General features: G+C 42.4%; 1 protein-coding gene across 1 annotated transcript; it reads right to left on the bottom strand.

Moving 5' to 3' along the window:
* Positions 1 to 220: 220 nt before the first annotated feature.
* COX8C (cytochrome c oxidase subunit 8C) lies at positions 221 to 1,364 on the bottom strand. The gene is made up of 2 exons (XM_001927411.5): positions 1,176 to 1,364; positions 221 to 541 (listed from the first exon to the last, which is right to left on the bottom strand). Exons 1-2 carry the CDS (start codon positions 1,293 to 1,295, stop codon positions 449 to 451), a joined length of 213 nt encoding a protein of 70 aa, XP_001927446.1. The 5' UTR covers positions 1,296 to 1,364; the 3' UTR covers positions 221 to 448.
* Positions 1,365 to 15,807: the final 14,443 nt, after the last annotated feature.

The following is a 15,807-nucleotide window of genomic DNA, read 5'->3' as shown; positions in this document are numbered from 1 at the left end:
TCAGGAAGTATGTACTACAAGATCCAAGACTGGTTGAATCCTCCGGGTACGGATCTCAGATACTGAACGGTGGCCTGTAAATTTATACACAATTTCCAGAAGGTTGGCACTCCTAATTCCGCCCCCTCCTTCAAGGGTCAACTGTATTTGTCATCAGATTTCATCAGCTTTTACAATGTTTAGAAAATAACCTGTGATCACACATAATACCAAGCATGAATAAAGGTCTCAATTTTATTCATTTTTAAATGACTATCCAACTCTTTCTACAACGCACAATTCCCAAAAAGCGCAATATATTTACCATAAGCATATGGTTATGAAAGTGAATACCCACAATGGTTGTTGCATCATCATCAACTCAACTAAGCACTTTTACTCATTTAAAGAAGCCACAGCATTTTCTCAAAGTGTTGGACTGGAACAGCTGCTCTACATCTTCTTCCACCTACTCTCTTCTGAACTGGTTCAGATTGCTCAGCACATACCCACTGGGGGTTAAGAAGGCGGTAAAAAACACCACCAGGGCAATGGCCACCTCCTGGAAGAGAAGATAAAAAGCGCTGTTAGCGAGTACAGCTTCCTGGAACAGGAGCTCGCTGCTCCACGAAAATCGCTCAACACGTTTTAAGGAGTTTGGCCGATTGTCCTCGAAACGGGAGACCCTGGTGAAACCTAAAAAAGCATGAACTCCTTTCGGCAGGCGACCCAAGAAAAATTTCTGAGGAAAACTCATTTTCTTCTTCACGGAAGCCCCAGTTCTGACTTTTGAACTCTGGAAGCCAGCCGCTGTCTAGAAGCTTGCCACAACTTCCAGGGGTTTAGGGAAAATGCTAGGTCTTGGCAAGGAAGAGGGCGTTCCAAGGGGGCACATACTCTGAGGGGCGAGGACGGCTCTGCCCCTCGAACTTCGCGCCCATAAATGGTGTCGCCGAGGAAGGCCCTGCCCTCTCGAGGCCCGCGCTCCTCGCGGTCTCCGCTTCCCGCCACCTCAGGCCCAAGCCCGCGCCCTCACCGCGACGCCACCCCGCCCGAGCCCCGGCCACGGACGCCTCCCACCCGAGCGGCCCACCGGGTCCCCCCAGGCCTCCAACCCGGCCCGGGTGCCCGCCTCCACCACGCGCTGCCGCCCTCCACGTCCCGCCGGCGCCGCCCTGACGGGGCCCCCAACTCACTAAGGTCGACACGGGGCGCTGACGTGGAGGTTCCGAGTGGGCCAGGCGCTGGCCAGGCTGCAGGACCAGCAGGGTCACACGGCGGCGGGGCAGCAGGCAGACAACAGGCAGGCGCGGCATGACGACTCCGGGGAGGTGAAGGGAGGCGAAGTCGCGAGGCGTTGCGAGACAGGTGAGGCGAGGTGAAGTGAGGCAACGCGAGGCTTCACCGTGTGAGCGCCTGAGCTGGGCGGGCGACTGGTCTGCGCAGGCGTCAGGGCCACGGGGTTGGGGGGGGGGATGCTCCCCTTCCTGCCGCTAAGCCCCGCCCCTGCCCCACCCCTTCCGCTCAGCACCCCACTATGTCAGGCCCTCACGGGAGTACCCTCCAGTGCGCGCAGGTCTCCTCTGGTTCCACCTACGGTATTCCCAGCCCTGTGCCTCTGGGCTCTGCTTTCTACCCCCCCACCATGCCTCCCGCAGGACCGCCCTACTCAACACCCCCCAACCCTACGACCGCGGTCTATCGATTTTCTGCTGGATAAGGCAAGGTACTGCCCACCCCTACACTTCCTTCCCTTTATCTTTCTTCCATACCTGTACCTCTGGGCATGCCATTACCTCTTGTTGGCAGAATTTATAACATTTATACTCTGTTCTCTAATGTTTTCTGTTGCTTTTTTAAAATTTTTTTTTTTTTTGCTTTTTAAGGCCGCACCTGTGGCATATGGAGGTTCCCAGGCTAGGGCTCTAATCGGCCTACACCGCAGCCACAGCAACTCGGGATCCGAGCCCTTGTCTGCGACCTACACCACAGCTCATGGCAAGCCAGATCCTTAACCCACTGAGCGAGGCCAGGGATCTAAGCCCCAACCTCTGGTTCCTAGTCAGATTCGTTTCCACTGGGCCACAACAGGAATTCCCTGTTCTCTAATGTTAATTACATTTTCCATACGTTGTGTATCACTTAATTCCCAACATTGAAAACCCCAAAGTATTTTCAGTGTGTTGATGATATAAAAATATGCATGGCAGGATGACATAGAGTGTTTGGATCCACTAAAACAGGTATATCTTGTAGCTCAAAAGAAAATGGAATATATTGTGATTTTCAAATTTAATACTATAATAAATGTCTATCCACTCTAAAATGGTCTAATCTCTTCACACTATTTCGTGTTTAGGCTTATGCCACAACTAGCTTTCTAGGATTTCTTTTGATTGCCGCTTGTACTTTTTTGGATTCCTATTTCATTTTGCTGTAATGCATCCTTAAGCAATTCTTTCAGAAAGGGTCTGTTGGCAATGAATTTCCTCAGTCCTTGGAAGTAAAAAAAAATAATCTTGCTCCACACATAAACGCTAATTTGGTTAGGTATAGAACTCTAGGCTCAAAATAATTTTCCTATAGGAATTTTAAAGGCATTATTCCCTTGTTTTCTAGCATACCTAGTGTAACTCATAAAAAGTGTAGTCCAGTATTTCCCCTTGTGCCTCAGCAGGTGACGAACCCAAATAGTATCCATGAGGATGTGGGTTCAATCCCTGGCCTTGCTCAGTGGGTTAAGGATCCAGCCTTGCATTGAGCTGTGGTGTAGGTCGTAGACATGTCTTGGATCCCTCGTTGCTGTGGCTGTGGCATAGGATGACAGCTGCAGCTGTGATTTAACCCCTAGCCTGGGAACTTCCATGTGCCCCAGGTTCAGCCCTAAAAAGCAAAAACAAAAAAACAAAAAAAATGTAGTCCAATATAATTCTCATTTCTTTGATGTGGCCTCTTTTTTTTTTTTTTTTTTTTTTAATCATTTTTGCCTTTGGACTTGTGAGGTTTCTTTAAGTTATGGCTAAATATAGTTCTTTATTCATATACATCAGCAATGGGTAAGATTTTTCACTTTGAACACTTGGATCTTTCTTTAGGTTTGGGAGATCTACTTCTATGTATTATTTATGTCCTTCCCTCTATTTTCTCCAGTCTGTCTTCTTCCTTGTAGGGTGGAAGGAGAAAGGGAGCTCACTGTGTTCTTTTTATAAGGCAGTAATACCATTCGCCAGGGCTCTCCTCTTTGACCTAATAACCTCCCAGAAGCTACACCTCCTAATACCAGCACATTGAGATTTAGGATTTCAACATATGAATCTGGAAGGAACATGAATATTCAGTCCATTGCACTTAGTAAGAAAAAAGTGCAAAACATCTCATTAATAAAGTTTTCGTAGAGTTCTCATTGTGGCTCGGCAGTAACAAACCTGACTAGTATCCATGAGATGTGGGTTCAATCCCTGGCCCTGCTCATTGGGTTAAGGATCCAGAATTGCCATGAGCAGTGGTATATGCAGATGTGGTATGGATCTGGTGTTGTGGGTGAGACAAGGCTGGCAGCTGCAGCTCCAATTTGATTCCTAGCTTAGGAACTTACATATGCCAGGGGTGCAGCCCTGAAAAAGCAAAAACAGAAAAGAAATTTTAAAAAGAAAAAATTTTTTAAATTATAGAAAAAATAAAGTTTTAGTTTTTTTATTTATTTATTTTGCTTTTTTAGTAAAGTTTTAGTTCTTAAAAATTATCGCAAGAAAAAAAATTTTGCAGCTGTGTATGATAACAGATGTTGATTACACTTATTGTAGGGATCATTTCTCAATACAGACAAATAATAAATCATTATACACCTGAAAATAAAATGTTATATGTCAATTATACCTTAATTAATTTTTTTATTTTTACTTTTAATTGAGGTATACTTTTTTTTTGTTTTGTTTTGTTTTGCCTTTTCTAGGGCCGCTTCCTGTGGCATATGGAGGTTCCCAGGCTAGGGGTCCAATTGGAGCTGCAGCCACTGGCCTACGCCAGAGCCACAGCAACACGGGATCCGAGCCGCATCTGCAACCTACACCACAGCTCATGGCAACGCCAGATCCTTAACCCACTGAGCAAGGCCAGGGACCGAACCCACCACCTCATGGCTCCTAGTGGGATTTGGTAACCACTGTGCCACGACGGGAACTCCTCCTGATTTTTAATATTACACTAGTTTCAGGTGTACAACATAGTGAATCAAAATTTTTATGGATTGTATTCCATTTAAACTTATCATGGAGTTCCTGTTGTAGCACAGTGGAAACAAACCCAACTAGTATCCATGAGGATTCAGGTTTGATCCCTGGCCTCTCTCAGTGGGTCGAGGATCTGGCATTGCCATGAGCTGTGGTGTAGGTCACAGACACAGTTTGGATCCCATGTTGCTGTCGCTATGGGATAGGCCAGTGGCCGTAGCTCCAATTTGATCCCAGCCTGGGAACTTCCATAAAAAGAAAAAAAAAAAGTTATTATAAAATATTGGCCGTATTCTTTGTGCTGTGTAATAGATCCTTGTTGCTTATTTATTTTATACGTAATAGTTTGTCCTCTTAATCCCCTACTCCTATCTTGCCCCTCACTTTTTTGCCCTCTCCCCAGGGGTAACCACCAGTTTGTTCTATCTGCGAATCTGTTTCTTTTTTGTTATATTCACAAATTTGTTTCATTTTTTAGGTTCCACACATAAGTGATATACAGAATTTGTCTTTGACTTATTTCATTTAGCGTAATGCCCCACAAGTCCATACGTGTTGTTGGAAATGGCGAAATTTCATTCTTTTTATGACTGAGTAGTATTCCGTTGTGCATATATATACTACATCTTCTTTATCCTTTCACCTCTTAGTGAATATTTAGGTTGCTTCCATATCTTGGCAGTTGTAAATAATGCTGTGTGAACATTAGGGTGCATGTATCTTTTTTAATTTAGTGTTTTCATTTTTTTCAGATACATATCCAAGAATATCTATCTGGGTCATATGGTAGTTCTAGTTTTAGTTTTTTGTCATATGGGTCATATGGTAGTTCTGGGTCATGTGGTGGTCATGTGGTTTAATTTTTTCGAGAAATCGCTATGTGGTTTTCCACAGTGGCTGCATCAATTTACATTCCCACCAAGAGTGTACAAGTCTTCCCTTTTCCTGCATCCCTGCCAAGATTTATTATTTGTGGTTTTGTTGATGATAGCCGTTCTGACAGGTATGAGCCATTCTGACAGATATATTATTGTGGGTCTTGTTTTTTGTTGTTGTTGTTGTTGTTGTCGTCGTCTTTTTAGAGCCACACCCGCAGCATATGGAAGTTCCCAGGCCAGGGGTCGAATGGGAGCTGCAGCTGCTGGCCAGTGCCATAGCCACAGCAACTCTGGATCCGAGCCACATCTGCAGCCTACACCACAGCTCATGGCAATGCCAATCCGTAACCCACTGAGCGAGGCCAGGGATCGAACCTGAATCCTCATGGATAACAATCGGGTTTTACTGAGCCGTAGTGGGAACTCCTCATTGTGGTTTTGGTTTTCATTTCTCTGATGATTATTGATGTTGAGCATCTTTTCATATGTCTGTTGAACATCTATCTGTGTGTCTTCTTTGTAAAAATGTTCAGATCTTTGCTCATTTTTTAATCAGGTTGTTTCTTTTTTTGATATTGAGTTGTATAAAGTGTTTACATATTTTGGATATTAGTCCCTTATCAGTCATATAATTTGAAAATATTTTCTCCCATACAGTAGGTTGTCTTTTCGTTTTGTCAGTGGTTTCCTTTGCTGTGAAAAAGCTTTTAAGTTTAATTATCTGTATTTTTGTTATTTCCATTACTTTAAGGAGGTAGATCCAAAAAGATATTGCTGTGATTTATGTCAAAGAGTGTTCTGCCTATGTTTTTCTTCTAGGAATTTTATGGTTTCCAGTCTCACATTTAGGTCTTTAATCTGTTTTGAATTTGTTTTTGTAGATTGTGTCAGAAAATGCTCCAGTTTTATTCTTTTACATGTAGCTATCCAGGTTATTGAAGAGACTGTCTTTTCTCCATTTTACATTTTTGCCTGCTTTGCCGTAGTTTAATTAACCATAAGTTTGTGGGTTTATGTCTGGGCTCTCTATTCTGTTCCATTGACATATGTGTCTGTTTTTGTGTCAGTACTGTTTTAATGACTGTGGCTTTGTAGTATGGTCTGAAGTCAAAGACTGTGATACCTCTGGTTGTATTCTTCTTGAGATTTTTTGTTTGTTTGTTTGTTTGTTGTTTTTTGGGGTTTTTTTTTTTTTTTTTTTTTTTGTCTTTTTGCCATTTCTTGGGCCACTCCCGTGGCATATGGAGGTTCCCAGGCTAGGGGTCGAATCGGAGCTGTAGCTGCCAGCCTACGCCACAGCCACAGCAACGCAGGATCCGAGCCACGTCTGCGACCTACACCACAGCTCACGGCAACGCCAGATCGTTAACCCACTGAGCAAGGGCAGGGATCGAACCCGCAACCTCATGGTTCCTAGTCGGATTCGTTAACCACTGCGCCACGATGGGAACTCCTAAGATTATTTTGACTAATTATACCTCAATTTAAAAAGAAAAAGGAAGAAAGGAGTTCTTACTGTGGCACAGTGAGTTAAGATTCCAGCATTGTCTCTGCAGCAGCTCAGTTCACTGCTGAGGTGCAAGTTCAATCTCTGGCCTGGCACAGTGGATCAAGAATGCAGCGTTGCCACAGCTGTGGTATAGGTTGCAGTTGCAGCTCAGAATCAATCCCTGGTCCAGGAATTTCCCTATGAGGCCAAAAATAAATAAATAAATAAACTTAAAAAGCAAAAAAAGACTATCAACAAACTCTGGCCCACAGCCTGTTTTTCTAAACCCCGAAGTGTTATTGAAACACACACAAAATAAGTTTTTATATCAATTGCATATTGAAATGATACAATTTTGGAATATCTGGTAGAAAACAATGCACTATAAAATAATTGTACCCAATTCTTTTTAGTTCTTTTAACATATTTACAGAAAGTTTAAAGTTACGCATATGGTTCATATTAATATTTCTCTTGGACAGCTCTTATCCCGACCAATCAGGTCCTGCATGAATGTGCCTGGCTACCTCCCTAAACTCATCTCCTTGTCTACACTCTCCCCTTTGATCATCATGCTGAGTCACATCAGTCTCTTGAATCCACCTAGCTTTGTTCTGTCTCACTTTCTGGTCCTTGCCTGAGACATCTCCACTGGACATTCCAACACCTCACTCCCTTACATCATTCTATTCCTGGACTACTCCGCAAATTAGAGCCGTTGTCCCATTCCCCATTGCTCTCTTTCCCCTTCTCTGCATTTTTTTCTTCATGGGCCATAAGGACCATCTGAACTTACACATTTTGTTTGGTAATTGTGTGTCTCCTCACTAGGAGGTGGACACTGCAAGAGCAGTAGTCTTATCTGAATTGTTCATCCCAAAGCATCACAAGGAGCACCTCAAACATAGTAGGTACCCAATAAATATTTGTTGGATGAATGAATAATGAATGCACCCATCTTTGTGCTTTCTTTTCCTTTCCAAACTAAAGACACAGTCTGGAGAGAGTACCTTCTCCCACATAGCAGGAACTGACAACGTAGGCAAAGGAGGCACTAGATTATGAAAAAAGGAAATGAATGCAGGATGGCATGATTAAATGTAAGCTGTTTGTAGCCATGAGATTATGGGAAAGCACAGCTGGACAAGAGATATTCATGCATAATTTTTCCCAGACGTTTCTCTCCTCTATGCGCCAAAGAGGACTAGTTTTGCCTATTCAGTTTCTTTCTCTCCCTCACCCTTCAAGAGGGGGAAGTGGGTGTCAGAACTATCTCTTTGAACTTTTGTAATGCAGAATCAAGAGGAAACAGGAGAGGCAAAGGACAGGAAGCTCAAGACACCATTGGGTGCAATTTTCTGAAGCCTTGGAAAAAAAGAATTGTACTGTGTAAGGTAGAAGGGAAAATGAAGGGACATTTTGAAAAGGATTGCTGTAGTCTGTGTATCCTGACTACAGAATATCTGAAAAATTGAAATAAAAAACTTGAAAATTTGAAACTCTTTAGGGGTTGTGAAAAATAACATATGGCTTTTCTATCAAAGGAAGTCTTGGTTACTCCATTTTACTCCAGTTTCGGCTGAGTGGCCCTGCCGGGACCCCCTCCTTTTTACCTCTTCTCGCAGCCACAGTTTGTTTCAGTTAGCCAACCGAGAAGAATGTGCTCCCTGGATAAATAGGGAGGGTCTTTTCTTCTTCGCGTTCACCCGCTTTCTGAGTACCTGCGCCCTTCTGCAGAGGTAGAGCCTTGTCAAGACCTCCCCGTGTTCACGTGTCTCACTTTCCGACACTGATGATCCAAGCCAGAGTCATTTTTTTCTCCAACAGGGTGACAAATTATATATCCCAATTGATATATCTGGACCACATGATTGATGATGATATGTTTAGACCATTTATATTAAATGTAAAAAAATGTAAGTAAGACGAGGCAAAGGTTGTCAGATTTTTAAAGGTCCAACTATATACTGCCTTTAAGTATCTATACTTATAGATAGACTAAAAGTAAAAAATGGAAAAAGATACCATATAAATACTAGTTACAGAAAGCTGGAGTGGCTGTACAATCAAGACAAAGTAAACATCTCACAAAGAATTTTAGCATAGATGAAGAGAGACATTTTGTAAGGATTAAGGGATCAATTCATTAAAGGACATTAAATTCCTAAATGCTTATGCACTTTAATAACAAAGCTTCAGACTACTAAAAAAACTGATAGAAGCAAAAGAAAAAATAGACAAATCTAAAATTATAGTTGGAGGAGTTCCCGTCGTGGCTCAGTGGAGACGAATCTGACTGGAACCATGAGATTGTGAGTTCGATCCCAGGCCTCGCTCAGTGGGTTAAGGATCTGGCGTTGCCATGAGCTGTGGAGGATGTCACAGACTTGGCTAGGATCTGGCGTGGCTGTGGTGTAGGCCAGCAGTTGTAGCTCCAATTCGACCCCTAGCCTAGGAACCTCTATGTGCCGAGAATATGGCCCGAAAAGCAAATAAAAAATAAAATTATAGTTGGAGAATTTAAAACTCCTCTTTCAGGAGTTCCCACCACGGCTCAGCAGGAGCAATCTGACTAGTAAGCAAGAGGACGCAGGTTTGATCCCTGGCCTCACTTAGTGGGTTAAGGATCTGAAACTGCTGTGAGCTGTGGTGTAAGTCAGGCTTGGCTTGGATCTGGGGTTGCCGTGGTGTAGGCCAGTGGCTATAGCTCCAATTCACCCCCTAGCCTGGGAACCTTCATATGCTGTGGATGCAGCCCTAAAAAGCCAAAAATAAATAAATAAATAGAATCTGCCTTAAAAATAAATAAATAAAATAAAACTCTTTCAATACTGTTTGTTTGCAATAAAACAGGTAGACAGAAAATCAGTGACGGTATGGAAGACTTGAACAATGCCATCATATCAAAGTAACTGGTGTTTATTGAACATTCCATTTTGCAGTACCCAGACACACATTCTTTCCAACCAAGATACGACGATATATTCTGTGTTGTAAAACAAATCACAATAATTTGAAATGATTGCACTCGTACACAGTGCATCCTTTGACAACAATGGAATTAAATTAGAAATCACAACCATGGAGTTCCCGTCGTGGCACAGTGGTTAACGAATCCGACTAGGAACCATGAGGTTGCGGGTTCGGTCCCCAGCCTTGCTCAGTGGGTTAACGATCCGGCGTTGCCATGAGCTGTGGTGTAGGTCACAGACACGGCTCAGATCCCGCGTTGCTGTGGCTCTGGTGTAGGCCAGTGGCTACAGCTCCGATTCAACCCCTAGCCTGGGAACCTCCATATGCTGCGGGAGCGGCCCAAAGAAATAGCAAAAAGACAAAAAAAAAAGAAAAAAAAATCCTCAAATATTTGGAAATTGAACATTACACTTCTAAGTAACCCATGAGTCAAAGGAGAAATCACAGGAGACATTAGAAAATATTTTCAAATGAATGAAAATTGAAACACAACACATCAAATTTTGCAGGATGCAGCTGAAGCAGTACTCAAAGGGAAATTTTGGCATTAAATACATGTATTAGAAAAGAGGAGAGATAAAATTGAGCCTTTCATCTCTAATCATGAGATGAGAGACTTTGTTTATTATCAAAGCCTTTCTTTCTATCTAGGTAGGAGACCATGTGGAATACTGGAAAGATATTGGACTTTACAATCCTAAGAATCTAAGTTCAGGAGTTCCCGTCATGGCTCAGTGGACATGAATCTGACTAGCATCCATGAGGACACAGTTTCAATCTCTGGCCTCCTTCAGGGTTAGATTGGTGGACCGTGGGCTGTGGTGTAGGTCACAGATGAGGCTCGGATCTGGAGTTGCCGTGGCTGTGGTGTAGGCCAGCAGGTGTAGCTCCCATTTGACCCCTAGCCTGGGAACCTCCATATGCTGCTGGCGCGGCCCTAAAAAACAAAAATAAAGAGTCATTTCCTGGTCTTGCTATTTTTTGACTGTGAAAAAAAAATTTTTTTTCAAAAAGGAGAACCAGGAAGTTCCCATCGTGGCTCAGTTGTTAACGAATCCGACTAGGAACCGTGAGGTTGTGGGTTTGATCCCTGGCCTTGCTCAGTGGGTTAAGGATCCCGAGTTGCCGTGAGCTGTGGTGTAGGTTGCACACGCGGCTTGGATCCTGAGTTGGTGTGTCTCTGGCGTAGGCGGGTGGCTTCGGCTCCTATTCCACCCCTAGCCTGGGAACCTCCATATGCTGCGGGAAAAGCCCTAGAAAAGGCAAAAAGACAAAAAAATAATAATAATAAAATAAATAAATAAGGAGAGCCATGTAGGAAAAGTTGCTAACCTTTGATAATCAGTTATCAAATGGTTAGAGAAATTCAAACTACTGAATGACATAAATTAAGATATATACCGCCCAAGTAATGAGATAATTTTTACCCTTGCACTTTCCTGACTTAACATGAAATCCTAGACATATTCATAACATCGTAGACAATTTTCTCTGATTGGTTACGTTTTGGTTCCGATGTTGTTGACATCTGGCATAGCCTGTGAACTTCTTTTTCTGGGAACTGCCTCTCCCTCCCTCATTTACATGATGGTGGCGGCAGTTGTTATTATTATAATTAGTAGTAGTAGTAGCAGTACTTAACCCTTCTAAAGCACCTATTATGTGCCCAGAACTGCTCTAAGCACTTCACAAAGTATTAACTCTCTTAATTTTCCCACTCCTAAGAGGTAGGCACTGTTACTCTCTCCATTTACAGGTGAAGAAACTGAGGCATAGAAAAATCAAGCAAGTTGCACACAGTTACACTAGTGGTTCATGAACTTTTTTTTTCTTTTCTCCTTTTATGGCTGAGCCTCTGGCATATGGAAGTTCCCAGGCTAGGGATCAAATTGGAGCTGTAGCTTCCAGGCTACATTACAGCCACAGCAAAGCAAGATCCACATCTTCAACCTAAACTGCAGCTTTCAGCAACACCAGATCCTTAACCCACTGAGCAGGGCCAGGGATTGAACCCATATCCTCATGAACACTGTGTTGGATTCTTAACCCGCTGAGTCACAGCGGGAACTCCCACGTAAACTTTTTTAATCTCAGAAACTCCTTAGAGATTATTGATGGCTCTAAAGTGCTTTTGTTTAATAGGTTATAACTACTGTTTACTATACTAGAAGTACATAAATACTTAAAATATTTATTTATTAATTCACTTAAAAGTAGCAGTAACAAACCCATCACATACTAACATAAATAATATTTTTATGAAATACAAATACGTATGTTTTTAAAGAGTGAGACAAGTGGCATTGTTTTACATTTTTTTAATTTCTTTACTGTCAGGCTTAATAGAAGATTAAGCTACCTGGATGCCCACATGTTTTTGTGTTCAATCTATTGTGATGTCCCATTTCATACAGTCTCTGGAAAATTCCACTCTACACTTTCCAGAGAATGAGTGAAAAAGTCAAATATCTCATTGTTATGAAGATAATTTTTTTGTCTTTTGTCATTTTAGGGCTGCGCCCGTGGCATATTGAGGTTTCCAGGCTGTGGGTCGAATTGGAGCTACAGCTGCCACCCTACGCCAGAGCCACAGCAACGCCGGATCCTTAACCCACTGAGCAAGGTCAGGGATTGAATCCTCATGGATGCTAGCCAGATTCGTTTCCACTGAGCCACGACAGAAATTCCATTATGAAACCAATTTTTGTTTAATTGTTTATTTATTTTATTATTTATTAATGAAAATAATCCTGACATGGTGAGGCCCCTAAAAGCGTCCAGGGAACTCTAAATCTCCAGCATTTGAGCACTGTGGGTTAAGGAGTCCCTTAAGAACTGACTTAATACAGCCTATTCTCATTTCCTGGCCACTGTGGATTGGTTTAAAGTTCAGCTCCTGACTCAAATATTGGACCCAAGAGCCCCTCTCTAGGGACGTTAGGCTTGGGCCCAGCAGGTTAAAACTTCGATTCTTTTATGTGATGAATCCTCTAACTTGGGAGCCATATTTTTTTTTCCTACCCACGGAGAAAACCCTTCTTCCACTGTGAGTTAATAATGAAGCCAAGCTGTTGAAAGAAGCAGAGATAAGCAACAGAAGGAACATCCTGACCATGTTCAAATCCCTGGTTCTCACTGTTCCTAAAGCTCACTTTCCTGTCCTTGAGTTCAGGGCCACTCTCTGTTTTCTTTATAATAAATCCTGTTTTTGGCTTAAACTAGTCAGAGCTGGGTTTCTATCACTTGCAACCAAAAGAGTCTTAACAAAGACTATGTTCCTCAGGTCTTTTTTCCCTCAGGTTTTCCACCCCTTTTTGATTTTAAAAAGGTAACAAAAATACTGAAGTAAGCTTCTAAGAAAGAGCTGAGTGAGAGACAAGCCTGACTGAGCTAATCCCAATCATGAAAAGTTTAGACTGGAGTGCAGCTGATGTGAGAAGCAAGCATTTTAGGTCGTTCTCTGTGACAAAAACCTTAAATTACTTTTGACAGTGTCAGTAAATCTGACTCCAAATTCAGCCACAACACAATTAAGTTCCCTGCCACCCACCCCTACCCCAGGAGGTGACACTTTTAGCTTCTCAAATTACAGGTACGAACAATCTTCCTCAGTTTAATTTCTCCAAGTCACAAAAGACTAGCACTGTTACCTCAGACCTTTCCAATTTTCAATAAAGGGCTTAGTAGGCCCTGGATTCAGTGTATTCTCAGTGACCTGCAATGTGGAACCTTCCTGCTGCCGTTATATAAAAGGGCATAATTAGAGCTACGGCCCAGAGATCAAGTTTTTGAGCTCTATGTATACAATGAAAAAGGCATGCTTGCCCACTTACTTCTTTTTAATGTGATTTTTATAAACATTCATGCTCTAAATAAACTAGTGTTAGGGTTCTAGAAAATTATATAATGTATTAAGACTGCAGTACCTCGGGTTCCAACATCTCCAATTCTCTCCTCTCTAGAAAACACATGTAATTGCTGTTCAAGGACCAAAGGTCCTGGAGGAAGGCAGTGCGTCTCTCTGGGTCTATTTGTGTCTATCTTTACAATTGCTTGACCTCAAAGAGAGAGTCAAGATAAGCAAGCAGCAAGAGCAGAGTTGCAAAGGTGGGGAAAACATTCAGCGATATGCAGCTGGTAACATCAGTAACCATCACTTCTGAATTGAAAGCGCAATGCTAATATAAAATCGAAGAAAAGCTGCCCTCCATTATTCCAAAGAATCCTGAGAATTGCCCTTCTGCAGTTTAGAAGATAATTTTGGTGTTCCAAGTCCACTCTTTTAAATTTGCACAACATTATTTTTTAAGTCTTTCTTAAAAATATGTAGACAGGTGACGAAAACGGTTTTAGCTCTCTCACCTCATTTTTTCATCTTTAAAACTGGCATTCCTCTTCCTCTCCTTAACTACATCCAGATATTCTTCAGTGGGTTTCTGTTATGCTGAAGTGAGGAGAGATTAGCAGTTGGAGCCAACAGATCAAAGGTCAGACTTCAGCACTATCCTTTACTAGCTACAGAGACTCAGACAAATAAAGTAAATATAATAATGCCTATCTTAGAATGCTGATATAGAGATTATATGAGGTGGTAGATGTACAGCCTACAATTATTTTGGATAAATGTTTCCCATTCAGTGTTACAGAAAACCTAATAATAGATGAAATTGATTGAGTCACATAATTGGAAAGGCCAGAGGTAGGACTGACTTTAGGTGAAGCTTGATAAAACATCTCTAATGATGCCACCAGGGACTCATTTTTTCTTAGTTGTACCCTATTTTTTTCTTAGCCATACCCTAACACAGGCTCCCCTCTTGTAGTAGAATGGTTGCCAAGAGCTCCTGGGGCTACATTCTTGTTCAGTCATATTCAATAGAAGAAGGGACTCTTCCAGCATCTTCTGCAGAAGAGATTTTCTTTTTCTTTTTATTTTTTTTTGCCAACATATGGAAGTTCCCAGGCCAGGGATCCAATGTGAACCACAGCTTCGACCTGTGCTACAGCTACAGCAACTCCGGATCCTTAACCTACCGAAACAGGCTGGGGATTGAAACTGTGCTGCCACAGAGACAATGCCAGGTCCTCAACTTGCTGTACTACAGCGGGAACTCTGAGATTTTCTTTTTCAGAAATCATAGCAAACATTTCACCACATCCTGGCTCTTGATGAACTTATATATCTTCCCCTGGATCCATCTTAAAATCTAGGAGAGTAGCAGTTGCTGAAATCAAATCAAGCAACCAAGTGTAAAATACGGAATCAATCCCACCCAAACCACTCAATTGGGAAAGTGAGGAATTGTGAGGAGGAAAGAAAGGGAAAGAATGGTTGAGGGACCATGACAATGTAAGAGAATGTGCCTTGGAGTAGGATGCTAAGTAAATTGAGTCGAATTCCATCTCTAGCAGTTCCCAAAGGATTAGGGTCTCTGGCCAGGACTGAGAAATAAATTGACATAAACAGATTAACAAAGAACGACATACAGATTTTTACATGTGCATGGGAGTCCTTATAGGAAATCAAGGGCCCAAAGAAACAGAGCTAATGGCTTCTACACCAAATAGTACCAAGAGCAATAAACTGTGAAAATGACAAGACAGTGGGGCTTGAGCCAGAGCAGATAATAATGGAGAAATGATTATGAAGATAATGATTATGAACATATAAATGTTATAGTTTAACAAGGTGCGTTTGTAAAAGTTTCCCTCATCCAGAGTTCCCATCGTGGCTCAGTGGCTAACCAACCCAAGTAGTATCCATGAGGATGTGGATTTGATCCCTGACCTGGCTCAGTGGGTTAAGGATCCAGTGTTGCTGTGAGCTGTAGTGTAGGTTGCAGACACAGCTCAGATCTGGCGTGGCTGTGGCTATGGTGTAGGCTGGCAGCTACAGCTCTGATTCGACCCCTATCCTGGGAACCTCCATATGCCTAAAAAAAACATAAAAAAAAAAAAATTCGTTCATCCTTGATTCCTGTCTCTGGTGATAAGACTCTTTCCTTCTGGTCTGAGGAAGATCTCTTTCGCATCTTTCAAGATCACTGTCCTGGGCACTTTGACATAATGTGTTTTCATTCCCTTCACTTTTTAAACTCCAGGAGTTACAGGGAGTTCCCGTTGTGGCGCAGTGGTTAACGAATCCGACTAGGAACCATGAGGTTGTGGGTTTGATCCCTGGCCTTGCTCATTGGGTTAAGGATCCCGTGTTGCCGTGAGCTGTGGTGTAGGTTACAGACGCGGCTCGGATCCTGCGTTG

Source organism: Sus scrofa, chromosome 7, assembly GCF_054392235.1.
Source record: "Sus scrofa isolate SSC_HxYL_T2T_F1_AM1 chromosome 7, Sscrofa_HxYL_maternal_Yorkshire_Landrace_v2.0, whole genome shotgun sequence".
Taxonomy (NCBI): Eukaryota; Metazoa; Chordata; class Mammalia; order Artiodactyla; family Suidae; genus Sus; species Sus scrofa.
The sequence above is the reverse complement of the archived record's forward strand: the minus strand, read 5'-3'. Positions and strand labels throughout refer to the sequence as shown.

Excerpts from the sequence above, each read along its gene's own strand:
- COX8C (XM_001927411.5), bottom strand. The coding sequence starts at position 1,295 with ATGCCGCGCCTGCCTGTTGTCTGCCTGCTGCCCCGCCGCCGTGTGACC. Across the intron at positions 542-1,175 it reads AGCGCCCCGTGTCGACCTTA|GAGGTGGCCATTGCCCTGGT; the intron begins GTGAGTTGGGGG and ends CTTCTCTTCCAG.